This window comes from Haliaeetus leucocephalus, unplaced genomic scaffold (assembly GCF_000737465.1).
Source record: "Haliaeetus leucocephalus isolate CR32 unplaced genomic scaffold, Haliaeetus_leucocephalus-4.0 Scaffold273, whole genome shotgun sequence".
Classification (NCBI taxonomy): Eukaryota; Metazoa; Chordata; class Aves; order Accipitriformes; family Accipitridae; genus Haliaeetus; species Haliaeetus leucocephalus.
Genome location: NW_010972709.1, coordinates 1,029,776 through 1,048,777, shown reverse-complemented (window position 1 = coordinate 1,048,777; position 19,002 = coordinate 1,029,776). Strand labels below are relative to the sequence as shown.

The following is a 19,002-nucleotide window of genomic DNA, read 5'->3' as shown; positions in this document are numbered from 1 at the left end:
CCGACCGGCTCCGCGGGGCCGGAGACCCGCTGGGGACCGGAGATGGCGGCAGCCCCCATCCCGTCCCGTCCGGCGGCAGGGCTGGGTTCGGCCCGGCCCTGCCCCGGCAGCAGGGAGCTCCGCCGCCCGGTCCGGTCCGGCCCGGCCCCGGCCCGCCGTCGCCATGGCGATAAGGCCCCGGCAGCCAACCGTGCGCCGCTTCCGCTGACGTCCGCCCCGACACGTGGATCCAAGATGGCGGCGTCGGCGGCGATGGTGAGTGCGGCGGCCCCAGCGGCCGGCGGGGCCCGGTCCGGTCCCGGTGCGGTTCCGCGCCCGCCCTCGTCTCCTCCTCGGCCTCTCCCGGGCCCGGCCGTGCGTGGGCCGGGCCCGGGGCGCTGCGAGGGGGGGGGCTCCGCGGCGGGCCTGCGCCGCGCTGGGAGGGATGCGGCGCCCGGCCCGCAGCCCCGCGCCCTCCCCTCGCCCCGTCCCCGCGGGTTGCGCCGGTCCCAGGCCGGGGAAGGCTCCCCGGTTCCGTCTGGGGCCTTATAGCCGTCCCGCGTCTCCCCGGGGGTGTCCGGACGGCGGCTGGCGGCCTCACCGGAGGAGGGCAGGGGCGAGCGGGGGGGGGCAGAGCGCGGGCCGCCGCTCGGTGCCCGCGGGCCCGGCGGGGCGGAGCGGGTCCCTGCCTCGGCAGCAAAACCGGCTCCGATTCCACGAGGAACGGGGTTGTCCGGGCAAGAGGGACGTGGGGGTGGGAGGGGGGGCACGGTCGCGGCGTGAGCCGAGGTTTTGGGCGTCCTCGGTTGTCAGGAGCACCGGGCAACCTTTTCTTTCCCCGTGCGGTTCTCTCGAAGGGAAGTGTTGGCCTGAACCAGGTGCTTATGCCAAGCGAAGAGGCTGGGTTTTGGGTTTTTTTGCGTGCGGTTTTCGCAAGCGTTTGGCAGCGGTTATCGACTTGGGGCGCGAGCGGCCGCTTCACCTCCCTGCGCCTCGGCATCTCTGTTGTTATTACTGAGTTATTCCCTGAATCCTTGGAGAGCTGAAGGTGTTTCTGGTGGGAATTTGCTAAGGTAGGCGAGCATCAGTGCCACCTCACGGAGGAGGAAATGAGCTGCTCAGATGTTAATTATCTGCCTGAAGTTTTGTGGTAGGAAAAATGAATTTTCCTCCTTGCTTTCGTAGAAGGACCAGTGTTGTAAGAATAGCTGTATGAATAAATGACGTGTGCTGATACAAAGGTCGCTGTTGGCCAGGGTGGGGGATGTGAGGTGACTCATGTAGCCCAAAGATTGGCAGAAACTGGAAGGGAGATTGGAAGAGCGGAGGTTTTAATTTCTTTTGCTTTAAGCATCTTCAAACTCTGCTGGCTTTCTCCCAGGCAGGGAGGAGGGAGCGCCTGAGCTGGCTTTGAGAGCTGAAGATGGTCCTACTGGGAATTTCCTTGTAGCCTTCTCTTTTACGAAAGGCAGAGAAGACTGCTAACAGCTCTCCTGGTGTCAAAGGAGCTCTCTGAAATCAATGTGAATGCAGCACTTGTCTCCTTTAGAAAGGCTTTCAGTGACTCCTCCGAGTGCAAGGGTGAGCTGGGTAGAGATGCAATAAAGATGAGCTTGTCCAAACAGTTGTCAAGAACATCTAACGAGGCAGCCCTTGAAAAAGGGAAGCGAGTGTCAGGCTGGCATCTCAGAGGGGCTGAAGAGCAGGTGCCGTTAGCACTATGCATGTCCTGTTAATGTGCCTGAGGGTAGAATAAATGTTACATGTGGGAGAGCTTCAGTTTGCTCTGTTATGTGTGGATTTTTTTTCCTCCCACAAAGTAGTGGGTTATGTCTTCCCTCCCTTTCTTCACCGTATTAAAAAGTTTTGGTAAGTAGAACGGGATATCGGAGCTTTGTGAATCTGGCTGGACAAATGGCTCTGTGTAGGTTGCATTTTCCCTCTTTTTCTTCAAAACTGTCTTTGAAAGTTAAAAGCTCTTGCTTATGACTGTTTGATGCCCTTCTTGCCCTTCTCTGCAGAAAAGAAGTGGGACTATGTCCATCATCTCATTCATATGATACTCATCGTTGTCGCTTCCTACTTTCTTTTCCTCCCTTTGAGCAAATACTGTATCATGTTCTTAAGTTCATATGTGGATTATGGAACTGTAAGACTTAAACCAGCCGTGATACAGTACCAGCCCTATAAACATGCTTGCAGAATGCTTGAAATTGCTGCTGCTCAAAGGTTTCTTCAAGTTGTCGGTCTGTAGAAAAAACTCTTGCCAGTGACCTGGGCAGGGATGTCCTGGATGCAAATGGCCCAGCCATAGGTCCTCTGGGTTACGTGAGATGCCTTGGCAGCGTGCCACACGGAAAAGCTTCTTGTCGGCTTCTGTTTCCCCCTTCCCTTAAATAAATGTTGGAGTTCAGGCTCTGGCAGTGGTAGCTTCAGGGACCGCAAGCCATAGGGAAGCACACACAGTTGCGTGGTAATGGCATAAATGCACATTGTAGGCTTTCTTTGCGCTTGGTCAGGCTGGGATTTAGCTAAACAATTGCTCTGTTTTGGCCACATGTTTTGTAAATCTTTTGTGAATTCACAGAAAATGGCAATATTCTTTAAGTCTTTCTAAATGAGATAAATCAGAGAAACTGTGTCCTGGAATTGTTTGCAAGTATCAAGTGTAGTGATAATTATCCAGAAATACCTTCTCAGAGAGGGTTTGTGTGTGAACTTCTGTTCTCATTGCTGCGCACAGGACAAGAAATACTGTTAGAATGGCTGCAAGGAAGGTTTGAGTTAATTTATTCTTATAGCTAAGTGCTCCATTCTAAAGTTAATTACAGGAATAGATTTTCAAAATCTTTCCAGAGAGATCCCACAGACTTGAGGATAGTTGCTGTTGCCCCTAGAAGACGGGTGTGCCGAGTTATGTGACGATGGGGAGAGCGGCTGGTGCCTGCTGCTCTGAGGGGTTGTTAGTGTAGCTGTGCTTGCAGCAGTGCTGGCAGTGTCCTGCCTGCACCGTGCCCGGTGTTCTCGGGGTGACGCTCTCTGCCTGGTCTCGTGCCGTGATTTCCCCAGGCTACATTCCACCAGTGCGAGAGAGAGACCCGAGTGTGACTTCTATTGGGGTCCTGTGTGCAGAAGGAACACAGTGGCATTTGAAATAGATTTTCTTTTTTGAGAGAAAGAACTTTGCTTTCCTTCAGCAGGCTTTTTGCATGTGGTAGATCACTTCAGTGTGAGTAGTGCTTCTTACCAGGCACTGTGATTTGGAGGATAGGGGGAGGAGGAATTGATTGTACTTCTGCAGTTAATTCTCTCATTTAGGTCATATTCTCCTAAGAAAGGGTCTCTTGCCAGTATGTGTCTGCAGGTACACATATAGTACAATAATAATTATTTTTGTCTGCATGCAGCTGGGTTTTTCTTGATCTGCAGTTGTGCATTTTTGTTGTGCTACTTATTGCTTCGTTCTATGATTTCCTGGCACCATAGATACAAGACAAGGTACAAAACACATGCATGTGTTTTGAAATGTAAGTAATTGGTAAAGGCCACGAAGAAGGTGTCTCCTGTCTGCTGGAAGTCTGTGCCTCACCAGGGCTCCGTGACTGAACTAAAGCAGAGCTCCATCCTGCGAGTTTTGACCTTGTGTAGGAGATAACTGAGCTTGCAGGCATCTTCCAAATGAGATGACTGCCCATGAGTTATGCAGATGTTTTGGCATGTGTCCATGTTGTCATTGCTAAACTGCTGCCTTCATTTGGAGATGATGAAGCACATCTGTCAATATGAAAGCAAAGATCCTGATAAGAAAGGCCCTGGCTTCAGCCTACACGTGCTCCATTGGGTGTGAGCTGCCAGGTTAGGAACATGCGCTGGGCATTTCCTTCAAATTTCGCTTCCAACGCTCCCCCCACCTGTTGCATAGCAGCATTCCCATTTCTTGCTACCAAATGTTTTTTCCTGGCAAGGCTTTCCATAGCCCCCTCTTGTCTTTTCTGTTGCCTGGTGCTGCCTGAGTCATCATCATCTGTATTCAAAGAGCCTAATTTCTGCCAAAGGTGTCATCAAAAATTTAATCTTCTACATGCTTGCATGTCTCCTGAGCACCTTCTGAAGTTCTGTCCTTATCTTGTCATCTTGCAAGCTCTTCAGGGCAAGGATGGCACCGGGTGTGGTTTTGGTTTTTATTAAGTAATATCATGCTGTGTATTTCTGGCACTTCAGTGGCAAACGAAGCGGATAATTGCTACAGGTCGCTGGCTGCTGTAGAGCATGATGTAGGACAAGAGTGCTGTTCCCTTCTGGTGCTTCACCTGCCTGGGAGACCTTTTCCTACTTGGTTGGAGAGTCACAGAGCACTCTCTTACAAGATCGGAGAAGGCAAAATTCAGCGAAGCACAGAAAACAAGCCCCACATTGTTTCAAAGTAGATCAGTATTAAGTCCAAGCAATTTTAAAAAGAGTGCTTGCCAGTTACTTTCCAGGTGAGGCTTTTGCCTGCTCTAACTGCATTAAGCTGTGCTTAGAATAGATTTTAAAATCTCCCTTGTAAGCAAAAAAGATGTATCTGATAATTTAGTATTAACACATTTTATGTAGGTGCCTAGCATTTGCATTTTAAATACATTTTAGATTAAAAAACCTCCAATATTTATGACTTTTTTTTTTTCCATCCTGCTCAGTGCCAGCAATTCTGGATGCTCTATTGACCCTTGCTGGTGTCTGGGCCAAATGTACCTTACTAGCCTCAGAATAAGGCAAAAGGAAGGTGATGAAGAGGAAGGGTGTGTGCGAGCAATAAACACAGATTTATTATTCTCCCCCCCTCCGCTGACCTGATGAAGGATCCCTGTGATAGAGTTGCTTTTTGTCGACACCTGGCTTGTGACTGTCAAGCTGTTGAACGTTTCCTCTGGTGTTGTGTGTGTGCTGACTGTGCTCCAGTGCTGCGCTGAGAAAGATGCTGTGGCTGTAGCAGCATAGCAGCCTGCCCCTTCCAGCCAGGAGGAGCAGTGCTGTTGGCAGTGCTGGTGCCCTGGGGTCTGTGTCTGTGCCCAGAGCTCCTGCCAGCCGCTCTCTGGGTCCCGGATCCTGTCTTCCTTCCACCTTCCCCATGGATCACTGCTGACAGGGAGCAGCCATGTGGGGGCTGGCTGTTTGGGATGGGCTCCACCGGTGGCTGCCGGGAGCCTGGATCTCAGCGTGTTTTCCCCTCTGCTGCCCGTGGTATCTGGCTTGTATCCGCAAGCTGACCTTGTGTTTAATTCCCTCGTGGCCTGCCCAGACGTTGTTAACTGGTGGGAGGGTAGTGCTGAACCCTGGGCCCTGCTGAGCCAGGGCAGGCATTGGGCTGGTGGTGGCTCGTTTCAGCCCAAGCCTGTCTCACTTGGTCAGTCTGTTTCCTCTCTCTTTTCCCTTCTATATTTGTCTTCCCACCCTTGATTGCAGAGCTCCTGCATGTAGGTGGAAGGGCAGTAGGTCATGGAGACCGACTCTGCCTGCCCTGCCGAGGACATGCAGAGGAAGGCAGCAACTGAGTTTATTATTGCTGCAGGATTAGCTTGAGAGTTGTCCCAAACCAGACTCCAGGTTGTGTCTGGTTTTCCAATGGTGCTGTACATGCAGGGAGTTTAGGAGAATGGGCTGAAGCTAGTAATACAATGAGATTATACTAGAGCTGATATTCTAATCCAGCCAAGCTGCTGCTGTCTTTTAATACTCTTTAAAGCTCAATTTTCATTTCACAGCCTTCCTGCTCGAGCTGGAGCTGGGCTGCGTTACTGGAGGTAACGGCAGGGACTGAGGAGGCAGCAAAGTCCATCAAAGGGTTTGCCGCTGCTGCTGGTGTACAGGGTCTGGTTTGTGTTGGAGCCCCCATGGAAGTGATTGAACCTTCCAGCCTGACCCGTCTCCCCACTCCCTGAAAAAGGGATGAAAACTTTTGCCATGTTACTGAGCTGTGTTGTGGCCCAAAGGGGTGACGAAAGAAGAGTGGAATAGGAGGGAGCGGTGATGTGACCATCCCTTTGGATGCAGCGAGGAGTTAGTTTGGTGCCAGACCTTACTCTAACTACTCTACTACTGCAGGTAGCGGCATGCGAGCATCAGTCCCTAAGTGGCTACAGGGTAAATCCTAACAAGCAGAGCTGACAGAAATCCAGTGCCAAGGCTACGGCCCTCTTCTCTAGTAATCCATGGCGTTTTCTAATACGGGTGTTAGATGGGTGGGAGTAGAAAAGTCAGATGACAGCCTGCTAGATGAAACGTGTTACAGATAAGTGCATTTTCCTGTGGTTGAGCAAAGCCAGTGTTTTCCTAATTGCAGATGAAGAGACACACAGAGTGGAAAGTGATTTGATGAGAGTCACAAAACAAGGTTAAGAATAGTTTTTCTGAATTTGATTTGTGTTTAATCGCCTGACTGTACAGCCTTTCTAATGTCTGGGATGGACACTTTCAGTGTTGTTGCCCATCTCTAATGTTGTTCCCATGTTTCTGTTTTGTTTTTAATGTTTCTTCTCCTTTCTGCAGGAAAGACTAAGATATACGCTGGTCTTGCTGTTGTTGCTGCACGGTACAAACTCTTTCTATGTACCCGGTGTGGCTCCTATCAACTTCCACCGCAATGATCCTGTAGAAATAAAGGTAGGATGAACTTAGATAGAATGTTAGTCTGTTTGGTTTGGGTTTGCTTGTGTTTTGGTTTTTTCCTTCTTTATCTCACAGCAGCTAAGTGGGACTAGAAAGTAAAATTTGGGGATTCTGTTACTGAAATTTTGGGGACAGGTATTTTATCTTTTTCACAACATTCATGTAGGGTGTTGGGTGTAAGCAGCCCTCAAGTGGTCACTGTCATCACCTTACCCTGCAGTTCCCAACATGATTCTCTTTCTTCTGATATCTTCTACCAAATTCCTTCAGCAGTTGCACCAAAGTCCTCAAGATGTTGCTCTGTTTGGGAAAAGAGTCCTCCTTCTCACTGTAGCTTTGAAGTGAATTAATCAGAGATTTTTTTCTCCAGCATTATACTGACTCTTAAAGTGCTTATAGAAGGTGGGCCTTTAGGTGGTAGGTGAATGGTACAATAAAGAAGTGGTTCAAGTCAGACGTTTTCAATTTTCTCTTCTACCCAGTTTGCTCATGTTGTGTCTTCAAGTCAAGTGAAATCCATGGTAAGCCCTTTCCAAGTGCAGGCATTTGTCCTTGAGCATTGCAGATCTTACAACCCAGGCTTGCTGAAGAGCTGTTCCTGTGCAGTATTGCTGGTAGTGAATGATAGAACTGCTTCACCCGTACAGGAGGAAGCCAGGCTTTGTTTCCAGACATCAGCAATTTATAGCCCATTTAATTTATTTTTCTAAAGCTGTGGCCTCTTGTCTCAGCAAAATCCAGCACTCTTGGGGATGGTGAGGTTGGCTGCTCCCACTTGAAGCACAACACAATTTTCTCTTTGGCCACAGGCTGCCAGACGTAGGCTATTTTTAAGCAAATGAGACTTGCCTGTGGCTACAGTAAGCTTCCCAGAAGAAGGGGGTATTGGAATGGCTGTTCTCAAAGGGATTTCATGGGCCAAATGCTTCCTCAAGTGATAAGGCAAGTCAGCGTGTTTGCCAGCGCTCTTCCAATAAATGAGCTTGGCTGCGTTACAAAATGCTTCTGTTTTTCGGAGCAACTGTGGCCTTGGCTATCATGGTATGTCTTTGCACTTCCCTTGTGCCATGTGATTTGTGGGAACTCTCCAGAAATGTTTGGGTTTTGTCATCATCCATTGTCTTCCCAATCTGATGGCTCTCTGGCTTTCCTTACAGAGATAAAAATTGCTGAACTCTTCATATCACTAGAGGCCAGACCTCTAGGTCCAGTGTGACGTGATTTTTTTTTTTTTTTAGGAAATAACTGCAGTCTTGTATGAAATGGGACTCTTGAATCTCTTTTGAGGTCTTTGTTGTTTCTTAGGACTCCACTGAGCCATAAATTTGTGAAACCAATCCACCATGCTTCTTTCTTCAAGTGTTTCTCTGTTTGTGAATGAATTGCTACTAAATCGTAGTGTAGAGAATGTATAACTAGGAATTGTGCAAAAGGAAAGAAAGCTGGAGCTCTGTTCTCCCAGGAATATGTCTCCCTTTTTTTTTTATTTTTTTATTTTTTATTTAATAGCTTCCAAAAATGAGCTTTATGGGAGGTATCCTGAAGTAAGCTTCAGCTCTTGGCTGATGCTGAGAGGATAGGAAACTGAGTTCTTTCATGGGGATAATCCTTCCATTCTTCCTCCAGGCTGTGAAGCTCACTAGCTCACGAACCCAGCTACCATATGAGTACTACTCGTTGCCCTTCTGCCAGCCCACCAAGATAACATACAAGGCTGAGAATCTTGGTACGTATCTGTTGAACAGCATGTTCCCCAGCAGTAAGTGGGCTGCCACTTATGCGCTGTGTGAGGGTGTGTTTACAGGAGTAAAAGCAATTGCAAATGTCATCTCTAACAAACTGTTTGTGGAGAGCCTGCTTCCTCTAATTTGTTATATGCTGGCTGTTTGCAAACTAGGATGTCCATATATTGGAAAGAGGAAGCACCTTTCCAGAAGGAGGGCATGTAACCTTCTTCATAAATAGAGCTCAATACTTCCAATAAAATAGCTTAACTGTCCTTCAATCTTATCCTTGCATCTGTGGTAACAAAGGAGACTTGCTGTCATCATTCCAGCTGTACATTGCGCTGCCAACCCAGTGGCAAGAAGCCTGGCAGTCTTTCACCCTGCCTTTATTTTCCTGTTTTCCAGGTGAGGTTCTTCGGGGGGACCGAATTGTAAATACACCTTTCCAGGTTTCCATGAACGTGGAGAAGAAATGTGAAGTTCTGTGCAACTTTCCCAATAAACCAGTCACTCTGACAGTGGAGCAGAGCAAGCTGATCGCTGAGCGGATCAGGGAAGATTACTATGTACATCTGTGAGTCATCTCGAGTGTGGGTTTATGTCAGTAGGGATTCTGTATTGTGGACAAATTTGATCTGAAATCTGTGTTTTCAGCATTGCTGATAACCTCCCTGTGGCAACACGGCTGGAGTTTTATTCCAATCGTGAGGAAGAGGAGAAGAAGAAGGAGAAGGATGTGCAGTTTGAGCATGGATACAGGCTTGGGTTTATGGACGGTAACAAGGTAGAGAATCTAGATGCTGTCTGAGGGGTGCCCGGAGGAGATCTGGGTGGTTGTCAGAGGGCTTTAGAAGTCTACAAGAGAGTATGAGTATTGGGAACGCAACCAAAAGGTTTTATAAAGAGTGGAAATATGTGAGAGAGGTTTCTTGTTGGAAGAAAGGAGTAGGTGCTGGACTACTGGTACAATAGCCAAGAGTCCTAGCTTTGACTCGCTGTATAATGTTGGACAACTGCATGTGGTGGTTTCCCCTCAGTAGGACAAAGGCAACATACCCCAAAGCTGGCTAATCTTTAATGGTCTTGGAGAATCTTGTATTTTAAAAAAAAAAAAAAGGTGTTTTTTGGAGGAAAAGCTGCTTAAGTTTGCAAATAGAAACTTAGCATGTGTATTCTTGCAGCTGTTTTCCATGATTGTGTGCCCTAAGATTAGCTGTTTGACTTAACAGACACATCTCTTTATCATACTCAAGTGTTCAGTTGCACACGGAGCTCTGATCGCTTGAGCCTAAGGTCTTACAGGTGAAAGAATCTGCTGTGCCAGCTTGGGGTTGCTGTACTTTGTTCATGTAATAGGTGATATAGAGCCTTTTGAAAGTGCAAGCTTAGGACAGCTGTGGGTCCCCTTGGAGTCTGGGTAATGTATGTCTGCCTGGTAGAAAAAGCAGACAGGAAACTCAGGGTTGTAGCTACTGAGGTCTTTCCAATCTAAATTTGGCGATTCTGCTGCCATTGAATGCATGGTTGAGATGTGACATAGAATGATATTTTCCAGGCCAGAAATAGACTAAAACATTGTCCCCGATGCCTGGAGTGGTTGAGGTGTTACCTTTTCAACATCTATTCTCTCCTCTTGTTCTTTTAGCCTTAGAAAGCGTTAGCCTGATCTTGCTCTGTAGCACAATGCATCTGGAACAGTTGGAGTCTTTAGTTTTCTGCACTGAAGCTGCTTTCTAAACTTGGCCTGTTCCTTCCTTGGGGTGCTAACTTTTTATTTAATGTCAATCCGTTTTAGTTCTACCTGCACAACCACCTCTCCTTCATACTTTACTACCACAGAGAGGATGTGGAAGAGAACCAGGAGCCCACCTACAGGGTTGTACGCTTTGAAGTGATTCCCCAAAGTATTAAACTAGAAGGTAAGAGATTCTTAGGGAGGGGAGCAAGGGAGAAGAATCTCTTGTAGGGCCAAGAGTTGAATGCCAGTGATGTATCAGGGTGCCAGTTGTTGCTTTCGCAACTGGTCTTGGGGCGCAGAAATGAGAGAGTCCAAACTATAAGAAAATAAACCCCTTTGTTATTAAGGAAGTACCAACAATAGAATACCAACCATTTCAATACTTGAAATGCAATCTGTGGAAAATTAATTCATATAAAAAGATCCGAGTTTGAGGGTTTAGGGTTAGATTTTTTTTTTTGCAGTGTCATCTAGCATGAAGTGTGCATGGCATCTAGCTCTTGTTGTGGCCCAGATTTCCCCCACTGGGACACTACCTGCTAGTCCAGAGACCTACAGAATGTTTGGAACTGTTCTAGGGGGATCAAGTTTCAAAAAGAATGGTTAGGGGGGAAAACAGTGAACCCTACCTCAGTGAACCCAACGTGAAACAGGTGTCTTGAAGGGAAGTTGCTCATCGTGCGTATCATCACGTGCAACTCTCCTCTGGCAGCAGCAGGCTCTGCTGGAGAGGTCTTGTTTCGCAGCGTGTCACGTGGAATTGAGGATTTGTTCATGGTCTAAATCCTTGGCTTCAGAGCCTCTGGCTTTTATCCTTGCAGTTAAGGAAAGTCCTATGTATAGCTTTCCTTAAAGTTTGTTAATAGTGCTCCACTTCTGATCGGAAGAATAGTTTTGCAAACTGCAAAGCAAGTGAGAAAGGAACAAGTGCTTCCTCTGCAGTATTTGGAGTAATTGCAGCCCAGTGCCTTAAGGGTACCTGGGGCCAGGATGGTCAGTGGGAGAGGTGGTGCCTCAAGGGAAGGGCTGACCTAGCATGTGCCATGTTTTCCCTTACAGACTTGAAGGCTGATGAGAAGAGTATGTGCACCCTGCCTGAAGCTACGGGCTCTGCCCCTCAGGAAATAGATCCTTCTAAAGAGAACCAGCTGCTCTTCACCTACTCTGTCCACTGGGAGGTGAGGGAGTAATGGGAAGCTGGCTGGCAGCTCACTACCCCTGGCTGGCTGGCAGTTGGTGCTCCAAGTGTCTGTCACAAAGGTGTTGTGGAGAATATTGGGGATGTGCTGTTATGAGAAGAACTTTCCCGTTCTTTCAGGAAAGTGACATTAAATGGGCTTCCCGCTGGGACACCTACCTGACCATGAGTGATGTGCAGATTCATTGGTTTTCTATCATTAACTCAGTTGTGGTCGTCTTTTTCCTTTCAGGTGAGTGAGATGTGTGGGATGAAGAAGGCTTTACCATTAATCTGCAGGGAACTTTGTTTAAGCCTCAGCTGCAGGTGGCTCAAGGAGGATGTGGCCATGTCTGAACCTGATCAGAAAGGGCAGGAAACTATCATGAGCACATAAAACCTCCCTGTTCAGGCAACGCCCCATGGGGTCAGACAGTTACCCACTTCTGCTCTCTGACTGGGGTAGTTGAGGCAGTAGAATGTGGTTAACACACATCTTGCACGTCCATGTTTAAGGAAAAAAAAAAACACAGGAAAGCCACAGTGCCCCACTCCTGCTGGAATACTGCCTTCCCTACTCCCTGGTGTTTTGTTTCTGTCTTTGCTGAAGCCTGGGGAAGATGGCTAATGACTCAAGGCCTCCTCTCCTAGCCAGCACTGTGTGTTGGTGGGAGCCATGTAGTTACACAGCGTGAGAGCAGCGCAGCCATGTAGGAGCCTCTCCTCTGAGCTAAACTCAGTTTGTGCTTGTTTTCAGGTATTCTCAGCATGATCATCATCCGGACTCTCCGGAAGGACATTGCTAACTACAACAAGGAAGATGACATTGTATGTGTTTGTTCTTGGGGCTGGGATCAAAGCAGGAGGGAAGCACAGATGAGGAGGGATCTATTCTGAAAACTTGGATATATTGTCTGTTTCCTTGCCCCTGGTTTACTTTGAGTCCTGAAGATGAGAGGGGCAGTTCTGTCACGTGCTGTCAGGCCACCTTTGGCTATCTATGTACAATGGCAGATTACCAGTTCAGATGTCTTCAGACCTAAGTAATGACTGCAGACAGTTCTGTAAATGTGTGCCCTGGCACTGGCAGTTCAGGTCTTAACTGTTTTAAGCCCAAGAGGAAAGAAGTTTCTTAACTAGAGTGATAAAATTCTGTAGAAGAACCAGATACAGGGAAATTAACCTCTTAGGCTATGGTAGGACCTTAATTTCCACTGGCATATCATAACTAAATAACCTTCTTTTCCTGTTGTTGCTACAGGAAGATACCATGGAGGAATCTGGTTGGAAACTTGTGCATGGAGATGTCTTCAGGCCTCCACAGTATCCTATGATCCTCAGCTCTCTCCTGGGTTCTGGAATTCAGCTCTTCTGTATGATCCTGATTGTCATCTGTAAGTGGCACATGTTGCATGGGGTGGTTGTAACAAGAAGAGGAACAATGCTCAAGGACATTTGTAGCTCCCGTTGACTTCAACCTACGCTCACCTTAGCTTGAGTGAGGTCACATAAGGCTGCTTCCTGTTGCGGGGCTGATCAAGGCGATAGGCCTGTGCTCAGCATTTCGGAGTTTCTAGATAGCATTTCCCAGCTGAAGGCTTCTTTTTGTGTTTATATTTCCTGTTATCAAGATACGAGCCCTGGGTGTTAGTGGGCTGAGAGACATTTGCACGCGTGCCTTGCCTTCTGAGCTGCACCTGCTCAAATCTCTGGGGAAATTGAGGCTAAAGCATGGTCTGTAGCTTGAGATCAAAGCTGTGGCTTTCCCGCTGTGGCCAGTGCTGGAGGCTGTGGATGCATTATGCTTTGAAGGAAATGAGTCTGTGCAGAAGGCAGAGATTCCAGGCAGCTGTGGTCTGCATATGGGACGGGCCCATGTTCTCCAGATGCTGGCTAGCACACGTACATCACAGCTGCTGTTCTTTGTCCTTTTTTCCCTCTGTAGTTGTTGCTATGCTGGGGATGCTGTCACCTTCTAGCCGGGGCGCGTTGATGACTACTGCCTGCTTCCTCTTCATGTTCATGGGGTAGGTGTCTCCTCCACTGCTTCCCACAGCAGTGCTGTCCTGCCCACTCCTCCTCTCCCCAACAATGAAAGTTAATTTTCATTGTCTTGGCTTGTTTCTGTCCAGGGTTTTTGGTGGATTCTTTGCTGGCCGCTTATACCGGACTCTGAAAGGTCATCGATGGAAGAAGGGAGCCTTTTGTGTGAGTCTTGTGGTGTTCTGTGCTGTTTATCCAGGTTTGTTGATGGCAAGATATGTGGATAAGCTCCATGCATATTTGTGGGTAGCTGAACACAGCCTGGCTGTACTGCAGAGATTTGATGTGGATTGAGTCCTCGTAGCTTTACATGAAAGGGCGAATACCAGAGTACGTACTGTAGTAAAGCAAGAGGATTGTCTGAGATCCTCCCCACAGCCCATCTGCTGCGTATTAGTGCTGCAGCAAAAGGGATGCTTCCTCCACATGTGCCTTGCCCCAGCAATGGACTCATTAAAGAGAAACATCTGGCTGATTAGTCATGTGTTTTCTCTTAACATGTGGTTGCTCTTGCAGACAGCTACCCTGTATCCGGGTGTCGTCTTTGGTATCTGCTTCGTCCTGAACTGTTTCATCTGGGGGAAACACTCCTCTGGAGCGGTAGGTACCACCTTCATACCGGAGCCTGCTGGATGGGAGGAGGGTGACTGGGCTGTCAGGGACTTGCTTAGTCTTGCAGTATCTTTCTAAATGTGGGTGTTGATGCAGTGGTCGACTGGAGAGTTGGTCTGGCTGGTGACTTCAGTCTCCAGGGCAGGTGAGCTGTCAGCCTCACTTTTGTGACTCTTGGTGTGATTCCAGGTGCCTTTCCCTACCATGGTGGCCTTGCTCTGCATGTGGTTTGGGATATCCTTACCCTTGGTCTACCTGGGTTACTACTTTGGATTTCGCAAACAGCCATATGACAATCCTGTACGGACAAATCAGATTCCCAGGCAGATCCCAGAGCAGAGGTGGTATATGAATAAATTTGTTGGGTGAGTGATGAGTGTCTAGGAAATACGGTGAGTTAAGCCCCCTCCCCTCAGTCGTCTTGGGTAGCTGAATGTCACCTTCTGCTGGTCTCTGGACACAGACAGATGGCAGATGTTCTTCCTTGAGTAATGTGATATTGGAGACATTCTTGACAATTTTGATGTGGTGTGACTGGTGCTATAAAGTGGTATGTGCTCAAAAGTGGGAGCAGCTGTGCCATTTAGTGTGTGAAATTTATTCCAGTAATCTGGAACTGTAGAGCTTTTGCTAGGAGTGCTCTGTGTGCTTACAGGGGACTTTTAATGGCCAGACAGTTATATTGTGCTGCTTATGACTTTTCTTTCTTGCTTTATAGGATTCTCATGGCTGGTATTCTGCCTTTTGGAGCTATGTTCATTGAACTGTTCTTCATTTTCAGTGTAAGCATTTAACCCACTTTGCTCCTGAATAGGATTCCTCTCATGGCAAAGCTTTTGAAAGGGAGGGGGCTTTCACTGGAGCAGTCTCCTATTCTTGTATGTACTGAAGGGGCTAGCAGGTTCCCTCCAGGCCGCTCGGTATTGTTTCCAGAGAGCTGGCCTGTGGGTCTCTTCAGACTGTCCTCTTGCTGAAGACACCCGGAGCTGTCTATGGGACACTCCTTAGTGATTTGAGGGATGATGGTAAAGGTGAGAGCTTCCTGCAACGTTATGTCAAGGAGGGGTCCTGGTCTGAGGCCTGAGCCATTCCAGCTGCTGCCTATTTTTCACCACTTATGGATGGGGAGGAATTTGCTGCTCCATTGCCAGGGAGATGGAGGGGAATGAACAACCTACCTCAGAGCTGTCTTTGGGAACCTTTTTGCAGCCTGATTCCTCTGAAGTAACGCTGTGAAATGCATTAGATCTGTGGTTTTATCTACATCAGGCTGAGGGGCTCCTTGTTTTTCCTTGGGTTAGCTGCTAGAAGTTAGTCTCACGTTCACTGTTTGATCACAGTAGCATGGAAACAAATTTCTGCTGTGTCTTTGTTTCAGGCAATCTGGGAGAACCAGTTCTATTACCTTTTTGGCTTTCTCTTCCTGGTGTTTATAATCCTGGTGGTATCATGCTCCCAAATCAGCATTGTCATGGTATACTTCCAGCTTTGTGCTGAGGTAAGATTTCTGCATTTGTAGTTTCAGTAGCTCAGGGTGCTTGCTCCTGGAAAAGCACAGGTCATGTTATTGCTGCTGCTCAGCAGAAATCTAGTGTGGCCCAGCTTCATGAGTGTGACACCTCTTGACTTCAAGGAGAATTGAAGCTACTTGATTATCTGCTAGGCTGGTAACTGTGGTTTCATATCAGAAATTATGCTGGGAGCAGGGTATTTTGAGCTGACATCTCTTCCCAAAGAAACTATTTCATTCCATCCACATACAAAATGAAATGCAGGGCCGGAGGTGAGCTGTGTTCTTTGGTAGCAGGTGCTATGATACTGACCTGGCTTTGCTTCACTGTCAGTTTTTCATCCTCTTTGTTTGGAAACACTTCTGTGACAAAATAGTTCCCCAGCCCCAAACTGTGGTTTTCCTTTGAAGGAAAATGGGGGGTGTTCTCCCTGTCCCAGAAAGGTCACAGCTCCCCTGAGACAGTGACACAGAAAAAGGAAGCCTGTGGGGTAATGAGGCTTTTTACCCTGTCAGGATTACCGCTGGTGGTGGAGGACCTTCTTGGTGTCTGGAGGATCTGCCTTCTATGTGCTGATCTATGCCATCTTCTACTTTGTGAACAAGGTATTGTTATTCCTCTTGTATGAAAGTGCCACCTTTCTAGAGGAGATGTTTGATTTGGGAAAGGAAATGGTGGGATGCCTAGTCCTAGTCTGTCCCTGTGCCTTGCTAACGGCCCTTCTAGAGGGGAGAGAAGGCTGTAAGTGCCTGAGGCCTCTGCCCGCATTACCTGTGCGGAGCGGCATTCCCTAACCCCACCTCCAAGGGGATCTCTTTTCAGCTGGACAAAAATGAATCGAGTGGAGGCTCTCCTCCCTTTGTCAACTCCCCCCTTGTGGAGGGCACTGGCTGGTTTGGGGAGCTAACTCTTGTTACCTCTGTACTTGATTTTGCTTGTTTTTTCCTGTTCTGTTTTAGCTGGATATTGTTGAGTTCATTCCCTCCTTACTATACTTTGGCTACACCGCCCTTATGGTCTTGTCCTTCTGGCTCCTCACTGGCACCATTGGCTTCTATGCAGCCTACATGTTTGTCCGGAAGATCTATGCCGCAGTGAAAATAGACTGAAGATGCAGAGACCCAGCAGAAAGTAGACACCTCTGAATGCGTGTTGTCCCAGGAGTGAAGGGGACATCTTCTCCCAACTCTTTTAAGGAAACAAAATCCAGTGGGAGAGTGACAAGAGAAATAAATAACTCCTTGTTTTGGAATGTAACTTTGGCACAGTGTACATGGATTCTGGGCTACTTCTGGGGGGAAAAGGGGTCTGTAGATACCTTACATTTTAACTTTATTATCCTGTTCCATATTCGAGGGAGTTTTTTAGCAGAGAAATATCCCTCTGTATAAGTAAACCCCCTTTTTGCTAATTCATCCTTCTTTTTTTTTTTTATGTTGATGACGAATGGATTTGAGACAGCAGTGGAAACACTTGTGAAAACATTTTCTTCCAGCCCCTAGGGTGCTCTAAGATTCAGGGAGACTCTTCAGACAAATATCAGACTGGGTTTCTTTCCTGCCTTCATGTCTGCACAGAAGAGGGAGCTTGACTATGGCAAAATAAAAGGAGCCTAAAGGCTTACCCAGCGTGAGTCTGGCGCGCTCTGACTGCAGAAGTCCTGGCTTCGGCTTGTTTACAATTTGATGGAGGTGCCATTCGGAGCCTGGGAAGTGCAATTTCACCCTGAGAGAGCTTGAGAACTGCAACCCTCGGCATCGCTTCTCCCTCCCTCTGGCCTTGGACAGCATGGGCTGCTTCAGATGCCTCCACGGGAAGGGCTGAGGGATTTCCTCTCTTTCGGAAGGTGTAGCCAGCTGCAGCAGGACGTGACGTTCTGGTGGAAGCGACGTGATTGTGCTGGTGCTAGAATACAGGACTGGAAGGATGCGCGAGGTAACTACAAGGGTTGGTTCTGTCGATAGCTCTGCGCCAGCCGCATGAGGAAATGGGGCAGGCTTCCTTCCCAGGATCCCCACCAGGATTGTGCAGAGCCCTGCAGAGAGAGGGCTGCAACGCCGCTGCTTTAGTGCCAAGCAATCTGATGCAGTATTGGGCCTGAGCTGCCGTGAGGTGTGCGCAGGCCGTGCGGAAGGGGCTGGGGACAGGGAGTAGCCCCGAGGAGTTCTCCCATTGCCAGGAGCGGGCTGTCTCACTACCTGCCCTGTGCTCCAGCTGCTCTTGCTGCTCTCTTCTCCTCCTCTTAGATTCTCTACCTCCAGGGAACAGAAAAGGTGTATGCCCTAAGCTGTATTTTGTTCTTCTCCACAAAACAGTCCAAGCCCTCCAGGATAGCCGATGTGGGTTCTTCTGCAGCGGGCTCCTTTTTTTCCATGGCTTGATGCCTGAATCAGCCTATGGGAAGCTCTTTTTAAAAGAGGTTAAAGTTTTTTTGGTTTGTTTTTTTTTGTCACTTAAATGATATTTACCACTAAAAAGGTTCCACGTTACAGTGAAGGCTCCTTCCATCCCCAGACTAGCTGGATTCAGTCAGGGCTACAGGGGAGAGATTTTTTTAGTGAGGTCTATGAAAATTTTGCTTTTACTTCTTGCTGTAGTAAGCAGTAAGGTCTCCAGATGACCAGCTGCCACAGGTGACACCGTTCCAACCCAGAACTGTCCAAAGCCCTCCCTGTTATCAGCACTGATGTGCACCCTTGAGGGGTTTGGGGCTTTTTTTTAACCCCAGTTGCCATAAGTTTCCACCAGGTTCACACAAGGACCTGTGTCTCTTACTGACGGCCTTGCCCCCTGCGGGGAGCTGGCTTCCCAGGCAGCTTGACTCCTCGGCACCGAGTCTTTCCAGCCTTGCCTAATAGCTTCTTTGGCCACCCGTCATGCCACAGTCTAATCAGCCAGGAATCAAGGATGGAAAAAGGGAGCAGGGGATGCACAAGCCAACTGTGCTGTGGAGTCCTGCGTCAGTTCTAATTTGAGATCCCTCCCTGAAATTGTGGTTGATTTTTTTTTTTTTTTAATTTTCTGCCCCTGCCCCAGTGGAGAGGCTCAGCCAGCATTGATCTCTCTCCCTTCCCCAAAGTGTTTTCTCTGTATTCTTTGTAATTTTTAATTAATGTATGTATTCTTTGTGTCCTATTGTAAATAAATCTGCCATTGTCCTGTTGTCCTGCTCTCCTGGGTTCTCCTAAGCCACCTCTTGGGATTTTCTTTTTGTAACAGCCTGTTCAACACCCATGTGGTCTTTGATGTGTGGCTTCAGTCAGAAGCAGAGCTTGGAATACACTGCAGTTTTCTTTGTAATATTTTTCTCCTGGTAAACTTGACTGAGCAGTACATTTCTCCCAGTGTGGCATGTCCTGTATACTGCCGTATATTGTAATTAAAATGCCACCGGTCAAGGCATTTGGATCTGTTTCTCGCCATACTGCTCTCGTGTGCTGCATGGTAAGACCACTTCAGCAGCTCGTCTCTCGTGTGCAAAAGACATTGTTTGACTTGTGTAGCGCTAACGGATAGAACAGCAGGACTGTCAGATGGCTGACAGGCTGGGGGGGCCGGGCAAAAAAA

The 19,002-nt window shown here is 48.0% G+C and overlaps 1 protein-coding gene across 3 annotated transcripts in view; it reads left to right on the top strand.

The window, feature by feature from the left end:
- Positions 1-208: 208 nt before the first annotated feature.
- Positions 209-19,002, top strand: part of TM9SF4 (transmembrane 9 superfamily protein member 4) — a 23,810-nt gene continuing 5,016 nt past the window's right edge. The window contains exons 1-19 of one of the 3 annotated variants that reach the window (XR_774485.1): positions 209-255; positions 6,508-6,621; positions 8,254-8,353; positions 8,760-8,928; positions 9,009-9,138; positions 10,150-10,273; positions 11,152-11,270; positions 11,411-11,522; positions 12,027-12,097; positions 12,531-12,663; positions 13,215-13,296; positions 13,402-13,477; positions 13,829-13,912; positions 14,114-14,289; positions 14,643-14,706; positions 15,303-15,422; positions 15,951-16,040; positions 16,395-16,741; positions 16,897-17,370. Coding sequence is in view for 1 of the 3 variants with exons in the window: in XM_010569390.1 (XP_010567692.1) it covers positions 235-255; positions 6,508-6,621; positions 8,254-8,353; positions 8,760-8,928; positions 9,009-9,138; positions 10,150-10,273; positions 11,152-11,270; positions 11,411-11,522; positions 12,027-12,097; positions 12,531-12,663; positions 13,215-13,296; positions 13,402-13,477; positions 13,829-13,912; positions 14,114-14,289; positions 14,643-14,706; positions 15,303-15,422; positions 15,951-16,040; positions 16,395-16,544 (1,935 nt within the window). In the remaining 2 variants the exon portion in view is untranslated. Of the gene's footprint in view, positions 256-6,507; positions 6,622-8,253; positions 8,354-8,759; positions 8,929-9,008; positions 9,139-10,149; positions 10,274-11,151; positions 11,271-11,410; positions 11,523-12,026; positions 12,098-12,530; positions 12,664-13,214; positions 13,297-13,401; positions 13,478-13,828; positions 13,913-14,113; positions 14,290-14,642; positions 14,707-15,302; positions 15,423-15,950; positions 16,041-16,394; positions 18,993-19,002 lie in introns of those variants that run through there. The other 2 variants (XR_774484.1, XM_010569390.1) reach the window with 2 other exon arrangements.